General features: G+C 33.2%; 1 protein-coding gene across 1 annotated transcript in view; it reads right to left on the bottom strand.

Moving 5' to 3' along the window:
* Window positions 1–1,006: 1,006 nt before the first annotated feature.
* The window catches only part of LOC117116433 (gamma-aminobutyric acid type B receptor subunit 1-like), a 68,383-nt gene continuing 42,282 nt past the window's right edge, over window positions 1,007–27,107 (bottom strand). The window contains exons 5-17 of the mRNA XM_033260470.1: window positions 21,461–21,652; window positions 16,921–17,048; window positions 14,373–14,490; window positions 13,148–13,211; window positions 12,431–12,508; window positions 11,269–11,419; window positions 10,171–10,309; window positions 9,640–9,780; window positions 8,590–8,788; window positions 8,010–8,137; window positions 6,814–6,942; window positions 5,910–6,044; window positions 1,007–4,085 (exon numbers count right to left, since the gene is read on the bottom strand). Of these exons, the coding sequence (XP_033116361.1) occupies window positions 3,819–4,085; window positions 5,910–6,044; window positions 6,814–6,942; window positions 8,010–8,137; window positions 8,590–8,788; window positions 9,640–9,780; window positions 10,171–10,309; window positions 11,269–11,419; window positions 12,431–12,508; window positions 13,148–13,211; window positions 14,373–14,490; window positions 16,921–17,048; window positions 21,461–21,652 (1,869 nt within the window). The 3' untranslated portion in view covers window positions 1,007–3,818. The remainder of the gene's footprint in view (window positions 4,086–5,909; window positions 6,045–6,813; window positions 6,943–8,009; window positions 8,138–8,589; window positions 8,789–9,639; window positions 9,781–10,170; window positions 10,310–11,268; window positions 11,420–12,430; window positions 12,509–13,147; window positions 13,212–14,372; window positions 14,491–16,920; window positions 17,049–21,460; window positions 21,653–27,107) is intronic.

The following is a 27,107-nucleotide window of genomic DNA, read 5'->3' as shown; positions in this document are numbered from 1 at the left end:
AATTAAGTAAATTACCAATCTGAATGAGACATGTAATTGAAAATATTTGTGATGTAGTCCTACAATTCAACATACTGTCAATCCAAGACAACTATTGAATACTCAAGACCAAGTACAGTGGCACTGGCACATCAAAAGGGTGCTGATGAAATGAGTGTGTACACCACTAATTTTATGTATTTTGTACCTTTGGATGTCGTGGCTGAAAACCTTTTAATTCTTTTTATTTTTGACAAATTGAGTAAAAAGAACCCAAATATATTAAATAGGTGCCCGAAAGTGGCACTTAAATACTTACAATTCCCAAAACTAGCAAACATTTTAATAATTTGAGACAGATGTCTGAAAATATTACTTGAATAGTACAAAATCTATGATAAAGAAAAGTAAAGTCATGAATTGAAACCAATGAATAAATACGTACTTGCAACTTTTCGGAAACCTAATATAATGAAGTTATTCGAAGAAAATCTACGAAATCCACCTGAGCACCACCATGGTTTTGGGGCGTAGATGAGTAGATGCCCGAAGACAGCACTTTGATACTTAAAAGTTATGAAAATTACTATCCTCTCAGCCCACCATGGTTGAGGTAAGACAATTCTTAGAATTTGATACATTTAGATGCCAGAAAATGGCACTCTAATACAACAAATCTACGAAAATTACTATATATATCCATCTGAGCCCCATCAAGATTAAGGCTGATATAATGATAAAATTTAATAAATTGGGGACTTACTTCTAGATGCCGGAAAATGTACTTTTTAATACTTAAAATTTACGTCCGTTATTTTTTAACACTTAAAAAGGGGAACATTTTTCCAACCTCTGAAGCACCACCCCCCTCCCCAATGATGCCACTAAAGTAATATTTCTAAATTCATTGCACATATGTACAATTTAGATGTCACATACATATATTTGTCTAAATGAACTTCTAGACAGTTGCTATTTTTATCTGCAAAAAAAACTTACAACAGAACAATCACATCTGAAAATTTCCGAACTGATTATACACAACAATAGTCTTTATTGCCAGTATGCCATATAGTTCCAAGTTTGTGCTAACAAGAGCACCAATTACAATTTTGCAATAATGATAACTTAACAATCCTGAAGTAAAAAAGAGAAGTTTTTGCTACTTCTTAATTACAATAATTACAATATTATTCTATTATATTTAAATTTAAAATAAATACTGTATGCGAACATTAATTTTACATTTCTGTTTTGTTATCTGTTCCCTTTATTATAAATGCTATTCACTTCTTCAGCCTATATCATCTGTTTTATAATCTTCACTATAAATACTACATCCATAGATGATCAGATTAGGCCTACATATCACAATAATCATTAAATTAATGGATTGTAAAAATAAGTTACTCTCCAACAGTACTTGACCATTATATGTACAGTTGAAAGCAGTAACAGTTTCTAACCATCATGGTATCATGGCATAACCATTACATTAGGCAAGTTCAGACGAGATAGAAATAAGCTCTGGTATAGCAGTTTACTTGTCGGAAGCCCTCAGCAATGCCAATAAAAACTCTTCATAAAGTTACTTCAGAATTGCAGGAGTAAGTGTTCTACTTCCGCGTACACAAGAAACGTAAGGAATACATGCTCAGAGCACAGAGTAGATGCACTACTTCAGAGTTTGCAAGTAAAGACAACCTTTATTTATGTAGATGCACTACTTCAAAACCTTTATTATTATGACCTCACTAGAATTTTTTTGAAAGATGATTTTCTACAAAACAGTATTTTGTGCGATATATGAAAATGTGTAGCCATGATGGGTTTTTTTTTTTTATAATTATGAGAATTTGTGCGAAACCACCACTGTAAAACAACAAAAGTGGTGCTTATCCCTTCTGGAATATTTGCATAGTTAATTCTATTAGCTTGAAATGAAAACGCACATTATGTCCTTGGTGGGACCATCATCTGAAGCAACATGTGTGCGTATTTGTACGTCTGTTGTAAAATTACTTTAGTCAGAAGGCCGTCTGAACATGGCTAATGTACGTATCATGGCACCAACAGGTACTAACCATCATTGTAGCATCTACAGAAATATGAAAATATCATACAATATTGGACAACTTACAACATCCAATTGAATCAACCAGTAAAGATATACATTCTAAACAATTTTGTATACACTAAGATTATAATTCAAAGGAATGTTCAGATTACTCATCTATTTTATATTACATCAACTTGAAACTACTTTCAGAAAAATCTTTGCTATTTCCTTGCAGATAAAGTAATCTCACGTTCAATATGTAATATTTTGTTTTTAGAAAACCCTATGAAGTAGAAAATTAACATATATTACAGGTCATGAATTAAGGGACATGAATACTGTATTCTTATTATCTATCAGCCTACACTGGTGTTGAGCCTCCAATGCAAAATAAATTCAATAACAACCATGTTTTGGGGGTTTTGTTTGGTAATTTGTCACAGGTACAATAAATATGCCATATGTAAAATATAATAACGTATCATGTTAGGTAATACAAAGTAGTCATCAAGTCTATAATACAATTTAGGTGCTTCATTCAAAAGATTTAACATCAATTTATCAGATTTGTGCAAACTACATCTTCTTTCTTTGTTTTTCCACCAATAGCGATATACAATATTAAACATTTGCAATTGAACCAGTGCCATATATCTACGATATACGGCACAATTACCTACAGTATAATTTACCTAGTATAAAAAAAAAACTATGACATATTTACCTATTGCACGTTTATGAATGGCATAATTATTTACAAATATTTACCTATGGCTAACACAGTAGCACACTTACGTACAACACAAATGATTTGAAATTTACATATGGCACATTTACCTATGACATATTTATCTAGCTCGATTACCTATAGCACAATTACTTGGCATATTTACCTATGGCAGCCCTACATTTTCCCATGCCACAATTATCTTTAAGAACTGATTCAATGAATAAAATAGCAACAAGTATAAACAAAGGTGGCAGATATGTAAGCTATATTACTTAAAAATGATGTTTACTCATAATTACTTATTATTCATAATAAACGCCTCCCTTGAACAAATGCCCTTCAAAAACCCTTCTAACCAATAAATGTCCTGGGGCATTTATTGGAATAAATATCATACTAAACCCACTTTACAAGTATCATCCAAGACTATAATCAAGCAGTTGTCTGAAGTCAATGAACAGTTAAATGTCTTCTTTAATATTTCTTGTCTTCATTTCATATGTTCCAATTTGCAACTTTTTACAGTACGTGTTCATATTCTTTAAACATTAACTGTCAATTTCACTTTTTGTCATTCTTTTCAATAGTACAGTATGTCACACTGATTATTCACCATATAACTGAATGAATGAAATGAATAAATTTCTTATATACACGTTTGTATAAATACATATTGTATGAGGCAAATTTGATGCTGTCTGTGTTTTGCCACCGGCAATGGAATGGTTTGTATAAATAGCTTTAATAATAGCGACTTATAGTGAATTCATGATTTTCATTTTTGAACAAATTACTATTATATAATATATTACAAAGTCCTAAGGACAGAATAAATGAATGTGAGCCTAACTTAAGTGATGTCAATAACAACAGTACCAGTTGTTTACTTCAAATAATGCTTGAAATTAAATAATTCTTTAAAAAAATGTACTACAATCACAGTTTGAAAAATGTAATTAATACACACCCTTGTACATTGCTAATATTCAGAATATGTGCCAATGGCCTGAAGTACCAAAATAAGAGTAAGAGAAATTCAACATCAGAGTTTTATAAATAGGTTTCTGAGAACTCTTCATCTGATCCATGAGGCGCATTAATTTTGACTCCTATGTTGGTAACAACAGTCCCACTGTTTGTATAAGTAGATACAAAAGCACTATCATCAAAAGAGATTTGTCCTGGTGAAATTTTACCCGGTGCTAACCGGTTGCCAGATTTAGATTTAACAGTGGTTTTATCATCACCATCAGCTAGGGATCTTTTTTTCACCTTTTGCTCAATAAGACCTGTTAAATGTCGTATATGCTCTTCTTTCTGTGAGAAACAAAATAAAATGTTTTTTTATGTACAGTATAAAAGGTAATGTACATTTTTATAGTAGAGATTGCAGAAGATATTTGGAGGTAAGGGTTGGGGGAGGAGAAAGCATGGATGTGACACAACAATTAATAATGAACAATGCCAGCTGACTGCTGCAAAACATAAAGGAAAATAAATGATCATAGTTTGAGAATAAGCAATTCATTTTACTAAAAACATACAGTACTTAGGGAACAATCAAAATTTTTTTGTTGTTGAAGCAAAGATCCCAATAACATTAAAGTTTTCTGTAATGTACTTTTTAAAACACAGATGCAGTGTAAAAAAAAGTATGATTAATCACAATCTTTAGTTGAGAATTTTACAACCATGAGCTCAGTAGTGGAGAATGAATATTTTAAAGTGAGTCCACAAATCAAAGCGGTGATATTAGAATACTCTCAAAACTCAAAATTACTACAGTATTTGGAAACACATAAATTTACTAATAATAACTTTTGGAAGGCAGCTCATACTTGATAATTGTAGTAAATAGTATAGTAAAAATTATCTATTCTTAGTGATTCTTACATGAAATCAACCAGTCTTTCATATTTGTAGTTTTATTTCACTAAAATGTGACCCAAGCTCACAAAAGGGCTGTAAACTCGCACTGCACTGTATTGAGAAACAAGCCTTAATACTCAAAATAGGGAGTAGAACGTGAATTTTGTGTGAATTTGGTTTTTAAATAAATAAGTATAACTATTAATCTTACTATTCCCAAAGTTTGAGTTTAAAATTCCAACTGTAAGAGGTAAAATTTAGCCATTTTCGGATGGGAGCTAGTGAAAAATGAATAGAAACCTGCCGAAAATAAAAGCATTTTTTTCAAAACTTGATTTAAGAAAGTTGATAAGATGACAATTATTCAAACGGTCATAACTTTGGTTCCAGACACCCGATTGAGTTTATTTAACTGTCATTTTAAAGTAAACAAAAACTCATTTTGGTCTGAGGACGAGTTTACAGCCTGTTTGTGAGCTTGGGTCACAAATGATATTTGAACTCGGGTGTCATTTTGATATTTTCACTTTTACCTTTACCCTTTACCTATTATGCATAATCACTGATAGTTAATTGAAGAATACTTTGTTATTCTCATTCTACACACACATGAAAGGGAATAAATCATGAATACTAATAAGCTCTTTCAACAGAACTAATAAGCAAGTACAAAAAAAGAGGATTTTTTTGTACCAGAACTGAATATTAAATAAGTATATGAGGATTGCCATTCCAAAACCAGCGTACTGTCGCTAAATGTTAAACTGAGTAATTAGCATAAGAATGAGGCAGTATGGTATATGTCAGTACAGAGAAGCCATAACTTTGGCAACAGTATCTTGATTTCAGTAAATGCCACGTCACTTTAAAGGTTACCAGGTGAAGAATAAGAATATATTAAAAAGTCAATCTTCATTTTTTGGTCACTGATACTGGTTTTGGGATGGCATTAACTATCAAATTATTTATGTGTCTTCTTTGAAGCAACTCAATCAAAACGTCCAGACATTCTCAACAAACAAAAGTTCTTTTCAGTACTCTACGTGGTCTACTGCAAGCATTAAATATATTATTACTTTGCCATGCAAACATTTCAACAATATTTCTTCATAATTTTTGTGACATTTTTGTTAGACTTGTCTTTAAAGATATTAGAAAATTGCTATATATTCAAAGAAATTTTAACGCTGCACCTTCCTTTACTATGCATGGCAAACAATTGAACACACGAAAACAATTATAAGGCATGCTTGATTTGAGAATGTACAGTACCTCTGCTATCTGTCTCTTGATTCCTTCATTCTCTGATGTTAATTTTATTTGTTTTTCTGTATCTTCTTTGCTTGGAAGGTGTTGAAGGTATGCTTTGTTATAGTCACCTGATGGATTCTTATTCAGGTAAAGTATCTGTAAAATGATATCATAATCATAAGGACTAGAAACATAGACAAAGTGTTTGCTTCTAGCAAACCTGTGGACAACAACATAATCAAAATACAGACATAAATAAAATTTGAGCACTTATAATTTATTTTTATATTATTAGGGAGATTTCGCAACTTTACGAAAACAATAAGGAATACCAATACATCATTATCGTCATTCATGCCTCAAACATTCTTGACAATATACTGTACAAGCTAAATATGACCTTTGATTCATGCAGACATGAATCGCCTACGCTGTGGTGACATATATGCTACTCTGGGGGATGGATTGTCTAAAAATTTAATAATGTCACCATATTCATTTTCATAAAGCTTGTAAAAACTCCTATAAAAGGAATGATTTGATGTTAAAACCTGAATAAATGAATCAGTCAATTTGATTTAGATGTTATCCTCAATCGGGCCAACATATCACAATTACATAAATATACATAAAGTTGGAAATTGAATGAATACAAACAAACCTAATCTTAAATACAGTTCAAACAAAGCATCACTTTGCATATATCATGAAATGATAGATGCTATTCTTTAAGGACAGATGTATAACAGACCAATCAGAGGGCTGCCATGTGAAATATAAAGCAAATACAAGAGAAATTTATTTATATAATTTAAACAACCATTATACACCTAAAATCTTTGAGAAATCATGACTTCCACTTAGATTGGCATCATCTACTTTTTAAATACAGATTTCAAGAATATCTTGGTAACAAATTACTTACTTTTGGCACAAAAATGATGCCCAGTGTTATAGCACAGCATATTATGATGGAGAATGAGACAAAGCCAAACACTGCATTAGGTTGCGTCCTAATAATTGATGTCACAGGAGCTGTGATTATACAAAGTACCTAAAATAAAATCAATTAAACATATCAAAAATCTATAATGAAATTTAATGTTATATGTGAACATGGAGTATTAAAAGTTGTCGTATGAAGTGTACATGCATGTCGATGAGTGGCTTTGATGTTTACATGAGCTAACAAAGACATTCCAAAACATCTGAATACGGAGAGATGGGACTGTAAATGCCATCATTTGAAACGCCTATACAGCTTCACAAGGGCTAAAGCAAACAGAACTGAACAAGGGTTACAAGAGTACCAAAAGTAAAGAGCTCTGTAAAGGTCAATGTACCAATGGATGGATGGACGGTGGGCCATACACCGGGAGACAATCCCCTACTGTTTTCCAAAGAATGTACTGCGTTCTTTAATGTACACATGGGCCAACTGCACATGAGACCAATGGCTCAAACATCTTATCTGAAAGGAAGTGCGCTATCGTAAATTGCATTTCAGCTCTCCAGCTGAAACACAAGGAGAGCATGTGATGGGAATTGAATCGGGAACCAAGAGATCTTCACAGTTCGACAGCGCACATGCAGTGGTAACAACCAGTTTAGCCGTCTGAGCTAGTTGCTCTCATCTATAGCTTTAATGGTCCTTTTGATAGAGATTATAATAATATATTTATTTCCTCAAATACAAAAGGGCGATGCTGAAGAGGAACAAGTGTCCTATACAAGATTTAGCAGCCCAAAAGATTTGGATGCCCCAAAACTTTACTTAAATGGTAACTTACATTTTAAACCTCTATAGCTGAAATGCATAGATCATGGTGGATAGAATTGAAACAAGAATTTAACTTTCAATTGTCAGTAAGCTGTGTTCCGCTACCTTTGTTGTGTGTATGCACGAGTGGGTGTATTTGTGTGGGTTTTTGGGATATGTGGCCTGTGGGAGATTGCAAAAGGGTTTGTCTGCATAAATAAATGAAGAGAAAATATATTATGAGAATATACAACTTCTGGGTGCCGAAGGGTACAAATGTTTATACTTCATTGAATAGGTTATATTCTAAGTATGCGTAATACATATTCTATCAAAATAATGTTTTTGCCAAAAAACCTTACCACAACATTATATATTGCCATGGCAACATATTTGGAGTCATTGATATCTCTGACAGCCATATTACGAGTTTCATACGCAAGAAAAATTCCAAAAAGTAAAAGAAGTCCATTGATGGCATACAATGTACCTATAAAAAAAAATCATAATTAACAAAATTAGTTGGTAGCACATTTATGACAGTGTTAACTATCTCAATAATTTTTTTCCTTCTAAAAGCGGTGACACAGTTAAGAGTTCTTTGGGCCCTACTGGAGAGACAGGTCTGAGTAAAGGCTAGTATGAAAAAGCCCTGGCCAATTTGGCGTTCGTCACATTTTCAGGCCAATGTTCTGGTACAAATATAGCCCAGCTGTCCTTGCCAACACAAGGACCTAAATGAAAATGAGACTTTTAGGCTTTTATGGGTTATTTAGGCTTTTATGGGTTATTCTTGGTGACGTGCAACACACCAAAGAAACCAAATGACCAAAATAAGATATATACCATTCGAAGAAAGGCCTTGAGAATATGGTATATTAATTAATTTGGAAAGTTAGAAAGCTAGTGAGTGACAAACACTTCATAACCATGTTCTCATACCTAACCAGATTTTAAGTGAATTTGATTCACACATTTCTAGAACTTCTTTGATCTTTTCATCTTTTTCTTTATCGTCCTTAGTTCCGAAGCTCTTTGGCTTTAATGTTAATGGGTCTATAGATTGCCAAATGATCAGAATAACAATGTCCAGGATAACTTTCACACCAATTAATGTGTAAATCTTCCAAGTTGGAACAATCTGTTAAAAGAAAAACAAATAGCAATCACAATAATAATAAAATTAATTATTTCATCATGTGCGGCCGGATGGGAAAATTGTTGCCACCAAAGAAAATAAATTAAAAATCCTATGTGTACAGCCCGCCTACCACCTTTGGCTAGAAAACCCTTTACTGTTAAGACCTGATGCGAATATATGTAAAAGGTAACATAAAAACTGAGCTCCGACCCATTTTAATGCCCATCCGTGCTTTAATGTTAATAGTCAATTCCCAGACCAAATCCAATTTTTAAAACCTAACACTACTGTACATACATTCCACACACGCAGCAAGAAAGCAGTGTTTTCATATTCAGCCACGAAAAATCTGGGCTAAAGAGACGTCATTAGTAATCTCCAGATGAATTATTTGCAATGTAAAATAATAATGAGGGGAAGCAGAGGCCGCTAGGTGGAAGTTTACTTCCCCGAGAGCTGATTTAATGGGATTATTAATTGTAGTTTGCTAAGTGTGGTTACATCAGGGAGATAATTGTAACACAGATACATGCAAATAATAAATTGTGAATTTGCGGGAGACAGGTTTAGGTCCCAGGAGTATGGGAACCATGCTAGGAGACTCGTGGGAGACTTTGAGCCTCTGAAGTAGCAGTAACATGTTATATAACCCAATAATGAATATTTTATATAAACCACTAAAACTAACAATAATAAAAATGTTTATAATAATAATATGTTAGATTTATATAGCGCTTATAATGCCAACAAGGCCTCTAAGCGCTTTATGATTTTAATGATGTTGATAATAAATGAATCAATGTGTAAGTTCATTGATTTACAGCAAATAAGTGAAGAGAAAGGAGGGTTACCTCTATGCTAACTTTTCGTCTCTTTGTTTTGTCATCTTTAACATTCTTCTCCTTAGTAATCAATTGGTGGACCATCCAGATCTTACCAAATAGGGCTCCATAACCAAGACTAAATCCAATGCTAAGTAACCAGGTAGTACTCTGCAAACAAACACATTTGCTTAAAAATAAAACTAATATTAATAATAGCAATATAGAAACAAAGTTACTTTAGTTTTCTTAATCCACTATAAATAACATTTTATGAAAGCTCTCATCTTTGTGAGATATTTGGTATCAAACTTCATTTATAGTCTCATCAAATTCTTTATACCAAACTTAAATTAACTTCTTAAGTTTTTTTGTTATTAATTTTATTTTAATTAAGTAAAAAAACAAGTATAAAATAACAAAAGAATATACAATTATATATCACTTAATAATGTATGAATGAGTACTGTAGAAAGTCATATTTAATTGCATTAGGAATTCCTAAATACATATATCCAAAGCGACAATAACACCTATGACCAGGTGGTAAAAGGAACACACCTGGCAAATCTTGGGAAGTTGGACCATACTGTTCTCCAAATACTGCCCATCCAAGCCAAACAAAAACACACACATTAAGCACAGGAGACAGCCTAGAACCATGATGTTGTTAACACCTGCTTGGGAACATTCTAAATACCTGTATTAAATGAAAAAACCAATGCATAATAATAATAATAATAATAATAATACGAAATGATGTTTGCCCTACCAGACGTGTGCACAGTACATTCCCATCAAAGAATTTGAGGAATATCATAAAACCAAAATAAGACTTTGAATTGCTACTTTAAATAAATCACACATTGTATTAATTTATTTATTTGTTCTTTACTCTGGGCAACATGTTATTAACTTTCAAAAAAACATGTGATTTACAATTGAATTTGCTTTCAGAAATTATTGATATAAGAAAAGACTGCAAAGATAGTATTTTATAAAAATTAAGTTAATTAGCAAGGAATTTGTTTCTATAAGATCAAAGCTAATAACTTTACCATCACCTACCATTTCTGATTTTTCGACCCGTGATTTTTCATTTGTATATCGGCCAAGAAATCCTTACTAAAGTTGTATTTAAAGTATTTATGCCATTATAAAAAAGCAAATTATAAACAGATTTATTGTACAGATGAAACAAATTAATTGTAAAAAATCTTTTAAAGCCAGGGTTAAACAATTATAAACAGGAATCACTAATATAGGCTACTGCAAACTGTGGTTCACCAGTTTGATGTTTGATATGGTTTTTTAAATGGATGTGATGCTAAACAAGTACAATTTATATACTGTATATATTTTTAGGCCATACAGTACTGTATTATTGCTACCTATGTATATTTGATTTCATACACATTACAAATACAAATATAGCAAATATATGATTTTTTAACTATATTTACAATTTTGATTCATTATGTGTAGGTAGTTATAACATTTATGAATATATAATATTTAAGAGTACAATTATCTAGGTCAATACACATTACCAATACCCTTGAAAGCAAGACTCAATTACGTTCATCAACTCTAATGCTTTCTTCTTCATAAATGTTTGTCTATATTCTTTTCAGTAGTAATGGAGTTGAATATACTTACTGAGTGTGGCTGAAAAGGATGTTGAAAACGAGGAAAATGAATGCGAAGATGATAATAATGCTGCACAATATACACACTGGAATATACAGCTTCTTGCTTATTAACTGATACTCAATAATCTCCTGTACTCCATCTTTGGGAATCTTCCCACCTACAAATACACAGTAAATGAATATAACTATACTGATATCATTTACAGGGAAAGAGTAGAACCAGTGGGTTTTAGGCTACAATTCTAAGGTGAGTTATATGGATGAGCGGCTAGCAGGGGCGCTGCAAGCTACAGCCATAATATCGCCACTGGTTGAGCGACATGCTCTGGTGGTAGAATGAGTCTTCTCGGATAAGGACTATAAACCGTAGGCCCAGTGTATACAATGGCTCGTGTGCACTAAAAAGAACCCAGTACATCATTCGAGATGAGTAGGGGGATACCCAGGTGTACTGGAACAGACAGCCCCTGTGGTGGACGACGAGAGTTGCTGGTACCGGATTACAGGTAGCACAGACACGAAGGGACCTTTAGGGGTAAAGGATCGAGTTCCTAGTCCACATATCAAGCGCCCTAAGTATCTTATGTTTGATGGATATGGCGATATATAAAACTACACTATTAATTCACCTTCATAATTATAATAATAACTGTTGTTTAAGTGCAATTTTTGGCCTAACTTAATTATGTTTAAAGTGTAATATTGTTTAATGATGTTTGATTTTCTGTTTTTATATTTGCATATCCTTAGTTATCTTTTATTTATTATTACTATATATGTTATTAACACGTAACACTGCCAGTGGAATGTAACTTCAATAAAATTATCTTGAATCTTTGAATCTTGAATGTGAGCATTGCTTTAATTTTTGAAGTGTAAATTGCACAGCTGTTAATATAATTTAAACTTACCAATTACTGTACATATACACACATACTGTATATATGTGTGTGTGTATGTGCCAGGGATGAGTATACTCGCCAAATATATATATAGAATAGTTGACAGACATGAAAGTACTGCAACACTTTGACTTAATTGAGACATTGAATTTTATTGGTACGAAATTTTCGGTAGCACCTACTACTTCATCAGCGTACGAGTATAGATGTGTATAAGAGACAGGGTAAAAGGAACACACCTGGCAAATCTTGGGTTGCTATTCTCACCTGGCCAAGTGGCCTTCATCACCCAGGTGAGATTGTCTTGAACAATATCGTAATAAGCTAATTTATGGTACGTTCCATCTGAGAATACAATAAAAAAAAATATAAATACAGTTCAAACCAGCTTAAATTAACAACATTCATTTAAAAATTGAAAGTTATCAAAATAGATTAGAGCATAAAAGTGACATACAACTCCATGTACAAATCTTGTGTTTATGTCTTGCGAAGGGATATTGCTGCTTTAAAAGTTGGCTGTTTGGCATATTCCTGGCCTTGTCCTAAAACAATTAATTAATAAATGAAATAAATTAATTAAAAATTTTAATTTGCTAATTCAACCACTTCCTTACATTGTGGTCTAAATTCACAAGTTTGACCATTCTAAACCATTCTGCCTCGCACTTGACCTCATGGGGTAAGTCCTGGCTGTAATTTCCTATTAAGGATTCATCTATGTATTCTTTTAGAAATAATAACTCAATAGGCATTCACTAGGCCAGGTCAAAAAGGAACATGAAAGAATTATATATTGGTGTTTAGGCAAAACAGTAGGGTGAACAGAAGACATAGAAAATTGGTATTTCTGAAATTGTCGAAAACTAACTTCAGTAGATTTCTATAACTAAAATTAAAATACATTTCAACGCCCCTATATTTTCGTTTGACTACTCTGTGTGCCATGAATCCCAGTATGAAAATTATTAAATTTGTACTTACTGATCATTCTTTCAATTTGCATTGTGGCCAGTCGATCACCAGTAGAGGAAAATACAACAGTACCCTGACAAAGCAACAAGAAAGCTCATAATAATCAAACACAAAGCTCATAATAATCAAACACACTTTATATTTATTTATTAAAAATAAAACTTATAGTCCAAAAGTGTGATGAGAAAATAACACGAGATAAAGTGTAAACTGTATGATTAATGTGGAGCAGTATATTTCATACATAGCTAAGGGTCGTTCAAATTATCAACATTTTCACAAGTGTACAAACAGCACATGTACTCATTTTTGGTACGTTTTTAAGTGTATAAAAAATGTTTTGCAAAACCATTCTTTATTGTGAAGTCAATTAATGTAATGTACCTGGCTGCTTAAAAATGAATATTATATCCATGGTTACATTATAATTTTAGTATTATTTTATATATTGCAAGTTATTTTGAATCAATATTTTTATATGTAAAAGTGTACAAATTTGTCTATCCCCTCCCTCCCCCCACCCACTAGCATAATGTTTGCACACATAGCAGTGGTGTAATAAAGAGGACTGGGGTCCCTGGCTATGGCTTCTTTGTGCCCTCTACCCTAGGAACTAGGTTTGGGTAGAGAGAGCGCAATGTGTATGGGCAGAAGCCCACCCCCCACTTTGGCGTTTTTGATATGCCACAGCCACCTTCGCTGGTATGGCCATCTTCAGCATAGTGAGGTAGACACATTACCAACGCATATCATAGACATTTCTGTCAACGGACCACACCCACAGTGTAAGTCACTTAAGGAGTGGTGGATGCTGGGAGGGGTGACTTCTGCAGATCCGAAGTAGTACAGTAACATACATTTAATTGTGTGGATTGCTACAGAATCTATCCCTGCATGCAGGGATCAACAGACCATAAACAATGACTCAATAAGCACCAGAAAGAACATTTTGCAAGGGCTTAAATTACTGTACATAATGGAAGTGAATTGAAGGTACAGTGTCTAAATTCCACTGTAAATTATCCTGTGACTTATTTACACTTTGAGGTTAAAAGAAGGTGTAGTGATTTGGTGCCAATTAGTACCAGTAATAATGATGGCATTAATACCAAAATACACCAAATATCATCTGTTGACAAGCAATAACATCATGTTGTCTTAACATCAATAGTACAACACCTCCCAAGAAGTTGTGAGCTCTACTCCATAAGAAATAACAAATTAAACATTTTACCGAAAGTCCTTTAAATCTTGAAGAATTGAGTGCAGAGTAGATCTCATCAGCCACTTGCTTATTGCCATAAGTATAGCTCTCAAGACTTAGACCCCGTTCTGCTAGACTGTTTGAAGTCCTGCAAAGGAAGCAATAACATGGTGGTAGCTAATCACCTGAAAACAGGGGTTCTAAAATGGCAGCCCGCAGGCCATTTTTGGCTCTGATTATTTATTTAGGGAAACATTAAACATTAACAAATTTCTAGATGTGTAATTACATCAACTAAGACCAGTAATTTGATATATACTTTTTATAAAATGTGCAATTCAATGAAACTTTTCTGAATTTTATATGTAGGCCTAACTTTTTAGTATATTTTGACTCAATTTTAATGTGAACTCTTTTAAAAGCTTTTAAATTAGGATAGTTTTTAATGGTTTTCTTTCTTACTTTTAATGGCTAATATGTTAACTTATTTTCAAATATTTATTTATTTTAATCTAAACATTTTAATACCATTAAAAATAATATCTTAATAACTCCCTATAGGCCAACTTTTAAATTACAATGCAATATATAACAATATCATAGAATATGTACTTGAGTTTTAATGTGCTTGTTAAATGTATTTTTTGTAATTTTCATGAGCTTTGTCAACACCACAAATTTCCTTTGGACCAATAAAGTTGTCAGTATTCAGTACTCAGTATTAAAGCCCCATTCCCAGCAAAATTTCAATTTTTAAGAAAAATCTAATTTTTGTATAATGTTATAAAGATTTATAAATATAATACGGAATTGCTAGTTTAACTGAATTTAGACATTCCTAAGAATGAAAAAAATGTAAAATAAGACTGAAATTTGATTTTTTGTGTTCCACACAAAAAATAAATGCGGATGAATTTTTCATGTTGATTTTGCGATAGGTGGTGAGAAGAAATATCGTAGGCGCCGAAAACATTAGCCTATCCAACGCTGCTGGCTAGGCCTAGCCTTACCTCGATTTTAGGTTCTGTTATCACACATAAAAACGGCCGACATGATATTTTCCGTTGCTAGTATTGACGCTTGTGAAATATAATATTTCATAGGAATTATTTCAAATTTGTTAAAAAACTGATTCTGACTGAGATTTTGACAAACATATCTCAGCCTAACTGAACGACCGTATTGTGCGAGATGCGAAGTACAAAAAGTAATCTCATTAGAGAGGGCGCACTTTATTGACTGTATAAAAGTATACATAAAAGCGAGAGTATTCCAGTGGATGCGATCTACAACCTCTGAATTTGCCTAGTAACGATGAATTCGTCCAGAAAATGGTAATATTTTATGAGAAATAGTCTGTATTTCTCTTTTTTTTTTATTCTTTTGCGTAAACTAAAATTCATGCCAATATTTTTCCATGATTTGTAATAATTAGAGTAATGCAAATGAATATTTTCTAAAAAAAGTCATTTTTTAGTGAAATTTTGCTGGGAATGGGGCTTTAAGTATGTTATACGGCATGCTAGAACAAGCCTAAAATAATATTTTTTGTTATGCTTAGGCCTATATATCTAACCTTAATAATGTTGCACTCTGTTTTTGTCGAATAGGCCTATATTTAAATAATTGTTGCTATGTAATCAATCAAATCAAAGAAATATAGCAGCAAATATCAAGTAAATTAGAAAACATGTTCAGGCCGCTCAACCCAGAGACTGCTATAATAGTAATAAGTTTTTTAAACAGTATTAGAAATACTCAATATAATCTATAAAATCACATGAGTCTCAATGATGATGGAAGAGCATCCATAAAATGCAATTTTGAAAAAATTAGTACTTTGTTGGAAAAAACAGAAAAATGCCTTCAGGAACATGGGTAAATGCTCTGAGTGTCGGTCGCACACTTTTTTCAGTCCTGGTGGTCATCTTTCATGCTTATTTTATTACATTGTATATTGGATTTGTGCAACTTTGAAAAAGAAAATTTCAGTTCAATTAATTCAAACTTTTAACATAATTATGAAATACAAATGTAAAATATTTTTCAATTTATCCATTAATTATCATAATTATTAATATTTTTCTTATCAGTCTAATGCGATCAAACTAATGTCTCCCTAATGTCTCCCTCTTTCAAATATAAATGTTATTGATTCAAAGGAATAAATCACCATGCAAACAATCGTAAATTAAGATTTACAAGATCCTATAATAAAAGTTGCTTTATTTGTGTTTCAAAATCGTAATTTACTTCATGATCATATTAATTCTGCATTTATAATTTTTATAAATTTACTTTCATTAGACTACAAGCTGGCTGATTGATAATTTGCCTGTCGGCTAAACAGTGGAATAGTCTTCTGATAACATTACCAGTATCTTAAATCAAATGTTTTTTTTTTATTGCAAGCAATTTCTTGTAAATGCAACTAAAGAATTAGAATCTTTTTTGTTATGTAGCATGATAAACGTTATTGAAATTACCTCCCAGTTAAAGAGCAACTGAAGATATAATACGGTACATGAATTGCAAGAGAACATTCCCACTATAAGTGTACTCAACGATTTTGACTTACTTATTCAAAGCTAATGCAATGGCCCATACTGCATCATAGCTAAGAGGGGATTCTGGGTAACCAGTAACATCAGATGGATTTTTGCCATGGAGGGCCACTGCCATACGTTCTTTAAATATTTCAGCATTCTGTAATTAAAATTTGTATATAAAATATGATTATTAGGTTAAATGCCAAATATCTATTTATTATGACAATGTAACATAAGATGATGATAAGATAAACTTGTCCATCAAAACATATTGGAAATTCGTACTCCATTTGGCAAAAAATATAAAAACACATTAATCGAAATACGTCACAATTTGAATTGCACTAGAAATTTAAATATAAAATAGTTTTATCAAAAGGCATTAAGTAAAAAATATCTGAAAACATCAGTTATATAAATATAAAATTGTAATTAATTGCATTTAAATAATATCAGGAACTTAACGGTAATGAAGAAAATTTTAGAGGATGCCACAAATTCAGAAAGAAAAAAAAATTGAGCAAAGTCATTGGCTATGTTCATACATGGCAGCTAACTGTTAGTAGGATCCAGATTACAAACATACGCGCTCACCCGTGCAGCAAAAAATCCTGATCCAGATATCAAGAAAGATTATGGTGGGATGATTGGTCAATAGGAAACTGGTAATGGGAAATGCATGTATTTAATTGGTTAATGATAAAAATCAGGTGTTCTCACACAGGTGCTAACGGTTAGCTCCAGATCCAGATACAAGGGCTCTAGTGTGAGCCTGACCTTATAAAGTTACAAAGACTCAAGAATCCAAAGAAAAAAGATTACAATTTATAAGATTTGTGCTATACTACTGTTGGGCATTTGAATTGTATACAAATTTGAGTATACACAAAATGTTTGTTACGATTTACCGAAAAGATGTCTGCACAAATCTGGAAGAAATCTATTGTAGCACCCTTTTAGGCATCTTACCATTAAAGGCATTTTCAAAGTTCATGTTTATGTCAATTAAATATAAAAAAAATAACAATTTTACACTAAATGTACAATCATTGAATGAAGAGTTGTCAAAGCACACAGTGTACTGTGAATTATCTTTTAAAATTTAGTATATTCAATATGAAGACTTGCCAGGTCTGTGCAAATTAAATAAGTTTCTGAAATTTTTATAAAGACTCTTTCTGAGCGGCATATTTTCAAATAATCTATTAAATAGTTTTGACTTTCTGCGTGGGAGTGTGTGGTGTGGGTGTATGTGCTGATATAGTGTAGAAACGGCAGAAAGAACCGGACCTCAGGAAAAATGAGACATTTTTAGGGCAAAATGGTTAAGTTGTCGCATAGGCCAGTATTGAGTAAATGAGCTATAAAATATGGAGCTCAAAAAATTACCTAAAATTCCAAAATTGTTTTTTATTATATATCTACACTTTAATGTCTTTAATAATCATTTCCCAAAGTATTATTTCTGGAAGTGGTCAACAAATTGTTTATTTAACGTTATTTTGATAATGCACAAATAACTTTGGAAGGCAATTACTCAAAATCATGTTTATCTTGACTCCTGTAGTGCTTTACTTTCACTTTCGAATAACTTAGGCCTGAAATGTTTAATTTCAATGAATAACTTCTCATTTACACATCCAAGTATCTGAAAAAACCAATGACTTAATTGAATTTCACTTTTTTGCTACAACTTAGCCATTTTGCCACATGTCTCAAATGATGTTACCTCAAAAGGACAATTTGGCATATAAACATTAGTGGTTGGTGAATTATTGGTCCGGCCATAACCAGACAAGCTGGACCACTTCTTACAGCCTTGAAGCTCAATACAAAAAGGAAATAAGCTTACATAAGTTTCATTACAAATTGTCAAGCTATACCCAAACATTAATAGAGTGGTAGATACCAGACTGTTAAAAAAAACCCTAGACGAGGCTGATTATGCATTTTTCTTCTTGGAATTTACAGTGTCTTTGGTTTTTGTTACCAAATGCATCAAGAGATAAACACCAGGGGGCAGATTTATCAAACTAGAAATCAGCTTAATTTGTCTTAAGTCCATTTTTTTCACTTTTGCAATGTTGTTTAGCTTAAAAATTGCTTAAAATTAAAAAGTTGATTGTATGCATGTGCTATCTAAGGCCTTTTAAGCTAAGATTTTGCTAAATGGTTAGATAAATCAGCTTAAGATATTTGCTTAGGGACATCTTAACTTTTTTGACTTAAGACATTTGATAATCTGAGATTGATAAATCCTGGGCCAGGATTGTAAATAAAAAAAATAAACTAATAACAAAACCAATATATAGTATAAATAAACATTAAAAATAAAATTAGTGGCTATTTAAAAGTTAACAACTATCTGCTGCCTCATTTTTCTTTCTTTTTTAAATACAGTACTAGCTGAAATTAAATGCTCTCTCCCTCTCTCATACTCTTTATATTGATGCAAATATTTATCCATGGTATTATGTTATGTTCAATATAATCTTTATATGTATGATCCATGGCAGATTGAACGGCCTGACAAAATTTAGAGATTATTGAGCTTGTGAATTCTGACAAATTTCTGATATATGAGAGCTTGGGTATAAGCTTGTGCATGGTGTAGGCGCTCTAAAAGCCTTCATTTTTTAACTGAATATGACAAGAGAATTCTATAGATGTAATCACCAATTCCTGAAGTGGGTAGTTGACTTTTTATCAAATCTTGCTTACTTACATTTTTCATTTCATATTTATTTACTATATATTTAATGTAATTCTGTAATTTAATCTGCACGCAAACGAAAACCTGTGCTTTCCATTGAGCACCTGAAATTTGAACAAAATTAGGATTGGTTGTAAAAAGATTTTCTTTTTCTTACACTATATTTATAGAAGGTGACCCTTATAGCTTAAGCTGGTATTCAGGGGCTACAATCAAAATAATCAAAATAATAATAATAATCAAAATAATAATGATAATAAAAATAATAATAATAATAATAATTATTATAATAATAATAATAATAATAATAATAATAATAATATGCTTTATAAACTATTATTACAAGATGTTTTTTTAGTTATGATACAACAAATCCTGTGCTGCATCATTACAATTTTCCTGACAAATAGGGGATGGCAAAGCTGTCTCTGGCAGAGTCTGACACCGACAAAAACCAGCATGTTCTAAGGACAAAGCCCTTCCGGGGCCTAGCTTGGAAATGTTAGGCTAGTTTTAAACTGTTCTGAGACATTTTAGCAGTTTTTCTCTTTTTTAACAAAGGAAATTTTTTTCTCCTTTTTAGTCTGACAATTTGGTGAATAGCCAAACACTGATGATCTACTGTACTGTATAGATGGTGCAATGATAATAATTGATTACTGTATCATATTCAACTCTAATGGATATTTATGGAGTCATTAATATGGGTCATTACCATAAATTTGAAAATATATGCAAGTAATCTTTTCAGATTAGTAATAAATTTAAAAATAGAATCCAAGCCGGAGCGTGTGTCTACTGCCTTATACAGGAGTTTTTGTTTTTAAAATTTTATCTTATGTTCTTCAATATGCAGATGTGTGTATTATTGTAGTGTATCTGGATTTTTCATGAAAATTTTCTTTCATAATATTCCGTATAGACCTACTACTATATTGCACTAAAAACACTTTAAAAATTAGTAACTCTTGGAGTTCCCACGTTATGTCATTGATCATGAAGAAGAGTACTACCATATTCTAGAGGGCGTCCTTCAAATGACGGTAAAAGGCGATCGTGGCGAACACGTGCTGCGTCTCAATAACGCGTGTTCGAGTTTCGAACGCAATTTTGTTGGAGTTCCGAACGCTATTCGTTTGTCAGTAGAGCGCCCCCTACCTCGTGGTAGTAGTACCCATAATGCCTAAACCGGATTTACCCTTTTCCGCCATCTTTAATTGCTACATCATGCCAGTGTCTACATCCCCGTTGGGGGCAGCAGACACAAAAATTGATTAGCTGTGTCAAAAACTTGATCCTAGTGACCTTATAGAAGCTATGATCATGCTTTGAGTGATTGGATATATTTTTTATGGATGTTTGAATGAATCCACAGGGTCCCAGTAATCTCGCAAGTTGCAGGTATTGTGGGTGTCCCAGAATTCGGGACAACCTCCTGCATTCTTGCAAGCAAAAATCTCCTGGATAACAATCCTACTTCTGCTAATTCATAATATTTTCTTTGTTTTTACTACTTTCCTATTATTTTGAAAGTACATTTTACCCAATTTCCCAGAATTGACTTCTTCCAACTTGGAACCTCTACATTCATGTCGACCACAATCACACAGAACCAGATGTGCTTTGGTGATAAAGCCAGCGGTGGCAGTGGTTTTGTTTTGCTTTTCTTTTTTTTTTTTGGGGGGGGGGGGGGAGGCATGATATCAAAGATCATAAAAATCCACTTAAAGTAAATAGAAAACGAGTAACGACTGAGCATCATTCATCACTGTCATTAGGCCTACAGACTGTGCCATGCCAGCAACAAAATGGAGTCTGGTCATTCCTTAATATCTATGCCTACAGACTATGCTTACCATGCCTGATATTGAAGGAGTCGGGTCAGGACTGAGCATCATTCCTTCCGTTGTGAAATGATTCTCCAGTGCAATCTTCAGTTCATCTGCAGTACAGTTGATATTCGGATCATATTCTGCGTACCAATTGTCAGGGTACCATCCAATTAGAAACCACACAATCTTGGGACCATACAATTTCTTTTTATAAGCCTAACAGAGAAAAGAGAAAATAAAAATCATATACTACAAAAGATTTTTGAACATTTCAAAAGATCTAGGTCTGTGCTATTGCTGTGTTCTTAGGTTGACCTAGGAATATCCATTTCATAGCAAATACGTTTGTGCTGCACTGGGAACAATGTCAACTGCAATATATTTCTAATATTACTAAGCTAACAATAATGGTTTGATTTATCAAGGTTAACATCCAGCGTGATTATTTTTCATTCAGTGATGAATAGTCTAACATTCATCAATGGCTGAATTACAACACTGAATATAGAAGTTAACTCTTTTAAAACAATAATTTTAAGCATGTGCAATAGTCTAAAGCTGGGCACTCAGTGTGTTGTAGGACGTCATACAACTGTCGTACAACAAGTCCAACTATCATCATTATCATCATTCTTTATTTCACTCATCATAATATACAAATATTGACTATTCATGAGGGGAATGGTGAAATCTATTGCCTAAGGTGATGTGGAGGCCCGAGGGATGATAGGCTATGGTCTCTACATCACCAAGGGTCAATAGATTTCACTGTTCCCCGAAGATAGAGCAGTCAATATTTGTTTTATATATCTCATTAATAGATTCAACGAGGCCTAAAAAAGTACTTACTTCCTAGCCTGTTATATTAGAGGCATACTAGGCCTACTACTACTTGACTAAATAGGCCTAGGCGATCAAAGAGTGCAGACCTACCAATCCTTGGGTCATGAAAATCTGGAGATTTTTTTAAGAATCTTAAAAAAATCTGGAGATTTCCAGAATTAACCAAAAGATGCAAGATACCAAAAAAGTCACGTCACTACAAATCATTGGCCATTGGTGGCGACATTCAAATTGAAAATTGTTGCTTGTTTATTGCACCGCGAAGCGAGCTGGCGACGAATATGTTGAATAATAACGATCAAATCAATCAAATTATGCATAAATCGGAGTATTCATTTTTTTTGGGAGGGGGGGTCAGGTGGCCTGTGAAATCGGGTGAAAATTACATTTGATCGGAAGCGGAACTAAAGATTTGTTTAAATATCGGGTGACACCCGACAGGATTGGGCGAGGTGGCAGGTCTGAGAGAGTGTTTGCTTATTTCCTCAATTTCAACAGAACCCATCGCAATATATTTGTCGAATATTGATAAGACATATTTAATTTGTCTTTTGGTGCTTTTGCTATTGGCTTCATTAAGAAGTAATGCTAGGCCTAGGCTAGTCCTTCTTCATCTCGAAACGAGCAGCCTCCACATTTGTTTATCGTCTACTCACTGATCCGTGACGTGGTCAGGGGATGATCTTGTCATAGAGGTTGCAGTCCCCTTTACCATCAGCAGCGCGATGTAGTGGGCTTAGAGATTGCACATCACGACAGGTCAAAAAAGTACTATTTTTGAGGGGAATAGTATCCTTTGTGTGCGCTTCATGGCATTGCGTTCTTCATAGAATTGCGTAATTGTTTCGTAGCGATATTTTAACCAATTTTTTAACCAATTCTTTAAATAGTTAAAGAAACTACGATAATTTTTTTTTTTGTCATTAATGTCATCACCGAGGTCACGAGGATTCGCCTCGGGCAACTTTTAACCGGCAAGTTTGGTGGGTTGGCTAACCTGCTTTTCGGCCAGATGTTTTTTTAATTACCCCCGTTCATACTACCTTCGAATTATATTCCCGCTAACATTCAACGGGTAAAAACATAAACATGAACGAGCCCATGGTAGATGTGTCAAGTGAAAGGTCACCTGGAAAACATCAGTGACGACAGTAGCAGTGATGAAGCAGATCATGTGCATGCATTGAACTTATATTATAACATGTTCAATCTAATGAGAAAATCTTTCACTTTAATGTAGAGGTTAATGATGCAAACATTGATATGATAACTGACACATAAGCAGATAATGTCGAGTAATATTTATAAAAATTATTTTAGTCATTTGTGATTCCGTTGTGTCAGTTAAAATAAGTTAATAGAGGTGAATAAGCTCATATAACAACAGCAACAACAACAACAATAATGAAATCCTTCTTTTACAATGGAGGAAGCTCGTTTACCAAGGCCGTGTTCTTCGATGATGAAATGAGATTAACTAATTCTAAACAAAATGTACTGGAAAGATGAGATTCTGGAAAATGAAAATGCACCAGCAAGACGAGAGTGAAGCGATTTGGTTGTCAGAATCAGAATTACTGGGGAGTAAACCAGTAAGTGACAAGAAATACAGCTTGCCAAAGGCAAATGATTTATTATGTAAAACTTTCTGTCAAAATGCATATTTACAAAGCTTTCTCCATCGCATGCATATATGCAGTTAAAACATCAATGAAAAAAAGCAAACACAACCATCAATATGCAAAGACGTGAAAAATTCTGTTTTTTATGCTATAGTAAAAAACCAGCAGCAAAGCATTTCCAAGAGAAAAGGGATAAAATGGTAAAAGGATTTGATAATTGTTTTAATAAAACCAAAGGTATTTATACATATTCATATAAATGTTAACTAGTTTTAAGTCAGAATGCTAGAATTGTAATTTGTAAGTTGCTGGTCAATTCCTCATCTCATATCTTTTTGCTCCACCTTCCTTGTTGTAGCACTTAATTCTGGTTGCACTATATACTGTAATGCACAAGTGGGCAAAGTGCGGCCCGCGGGCGGCATGTGGCCCGTCAGGGCTTTTTTTGCGGCAAGCGACAATGAATTAAATACCCTATGTTTGCGGCCCGCCAATCAAAATTGGCTAGAAACACCTTGTTTTTTGCGGCCTGACTCCAGTCATAGGTAAAAAGTAACATTAAAACTGAGAATAAAGTTATGCAAAAGAAGTGCTGGGGGGTTTTTTGGAAGCTCACTGGAAACATCAAAGTTTGGGCACTGCCCTCGGTGTTAAATCAAAAATTCACTTAGGCCCTCCGTCTGATTTTTATGCCCACCCCTGATATAATGGATCTTTCAAACTCAACAACTGACCAATCAAGAATACACATAAGTCCCACAATTAACATTCAGCCATGTTTCAAGATTCACGAATCAATGTTCATTTATTGACTTGTCGATAAAAAAACACAAATGTATATTAAACTGGAAATTTTTTGTTCGAATACACACATTGCCAGGTACAATTTAAAATACTGCATATTAAAATATTAAGTAAAACACACAACATGTTAAAATATTCCATGTTAAAAAGATAGTAAGAATCATTGTAAAAGATTATAAAAGATCCTACTGTGAAAAAGGACAATCATTAAAACAGTAAAAAAATAACAATCATTCAAACAGTAAAAAAGAGACATCACAAAAAAAAAATTCCTGGCAATAGAATCATTTAAAAAACAATCTTTACAGATGATTGTCATTTGTGACCGGTTCTGGCCAAACCAGTCATTTGTAGGAACAAGAGCGACTGCTCACCAGGTCCGCGCGTTCCTCAATGCTTAAATAAGTTATTATATTCGGGTTTTGAGAAGAGCTAATAAGATAGAAATTTTTAAATAATTAGAATGTTTAGTTGTACAAAAAACATTATTTAGAATGATCATTTGTACAAAATTTAAAAAATAAATTGGAAAAAAATTGAATACCAAGACGTATTTCGAACTCACAACCTTAAGTTCTTTAGAACACACCCTTAACCGACCACGACATTCATGCGACATGCCCTATTAGTGGTAATGGCAATAATGTACAGTAATTTTTAAATAGTTAGAATGTTTATTTGTACAAGAAAAAAAAAACATTACATAGAATTATCATTTGTACAAAGTTAAAATACTTAAAATTGAAAAAAAATCTTCATTAAAAAATTGGACAAAAAAAATTGAATACCAAGATGCGCTTCGAACTCACGACCTTAAGTTCTTTAGAACACATCCTTAACCGAAGGTCACGAGTTTGAATCGCGCCTCTGTGTTAATTTTGTTTTAATGATCATGGATGACAACTATTTGACAAAATGAAAAAAAAAAATTACACGATTCAAATTTGCTAAATACGCGATTCGAACTCACAACCTTAAGTTCCTTAGAACACATTCTTAACCAACCGCGCCATTCATGCGACATGCACTATTACAGTAGTGGTAAATGGCAGTAATGTACAGTCCTTGCTGAAACAAAATTTCATGCATGTCCATTCAAAACTGGCGACGCTGGACGCTTTTAAAACTTTTAAAGTTTTGGTAACAAGAACAAGAAAAAGAACAGCAGTGAGGCTCTGTGTCAGCGCTCCACGTTGACCAAAAATTCAAAATCAACGTTTTGGTATTTTAAATTCTGCATGAATTCATCTTCAAAATAGTGTTTATTTGATGGAAATTGGTTGAGTAAGCAAAGTTATATACATTTAATTCGTTGAATATGCCACATGTAGGTTTAGAGAAAACAGCTTCCAACATCGCCAAAATCATGTTTGTTATTATTCTTCTTTTACAAAATACTGTGTAAAATCTGAAAATGTTCTGATTCTCAAGCATTTTGGGTACTTGGGTGAAATTAGAATTTGCGACAAACGGTGGGTTTTGCCAGAGCCAGTCTCATTTGGTCAGACCTTAATTAAAAACAGACATGCTGTTACTATCCTATTTACCAGCAAACCCTTTAAAAGGGCATTCAGGCGGGTTGGTGAACCAGGTTTTGCCAGAATCTTATCTCAGTAATCCAATTAAACATCAAAGAAGAATACCTCTACTTAAGAGTCATTATCACAGCAGGCATTGCTGTTTCTCAATAAATTACCAGTATAGTATTTAAAAACCAAGCTGGACAAATTTAAAAACCTGTTGTTCAAAAAAATTTGGCATTTTTATTACTTTAGCTATAATTTCAGATAAAAATCATAATAGATATGCTTTTGAATTTTAAAAATCAATGACTTATGTTAGAAGTTACAACATGGTTTTTGATTTAATTGTGCTAGTCTTCTTATCAACTATTCACAACTAATGAGCTTCACTATTAATCTTGTTACAAAATTCCCTGAAGCAGTAATTAATAGAGATAAAGGCTACGGTCACACTAGCGTCTCAAGCCTGGCTTGACTCAACGCGGGTGAGATTTCAAGCCAGGCTCGAAATTCTGGGTCGGTCACACTAGTTGGATTGACCTCCAAATTATGAAAGTCGAAACAGCAGAGCGGTAAAGAGAGAGTTTGGCCAACTCTGTTTCACGGGATTCGATATACGCGTGTGTGATTGGGTGGATCGCAATCAAAGATTTTACACCAGACGTGCCCGAACCACTCTTCTTCAACTGATCTTTTATCAGCTTGTACTGGGCTCGCAATGCTTTCACTTTCGTTTGAATTTGGTCCGTCGTTCTCTTCTCATGTCCGAAACTGTCTAATCTGTCAGCAAGCACGCCAAAAATTCCCGTTTTGTTGTTTGTTTTTTTATTTTCTATCCGGTCCCTCAGCTCGGGTTGGCCCCACAAATCTACCAGGTCA

This window comes from Anneissia japonica, unplaced genomic scaffold, assembly GCF_011630105.1.
Source record: "Anneissia japonica isolate Jap-2015-1 unplaced genomic scaffold, ASM1163010v1 scaffold287810_len224585_cov203, whole genome shotgun sequence".
NCBI classification, from domain to species: Eukaryota; Metazoa; Echinodermata; class Crinoidea; order Comatulida; family Comatulidae; genus Anneissia; species Anneissia japonica.
Note: the sequence above shows the minus strand (reverse complement) of the source record. Positions and strands in the feature narration are given on the sequence as shown.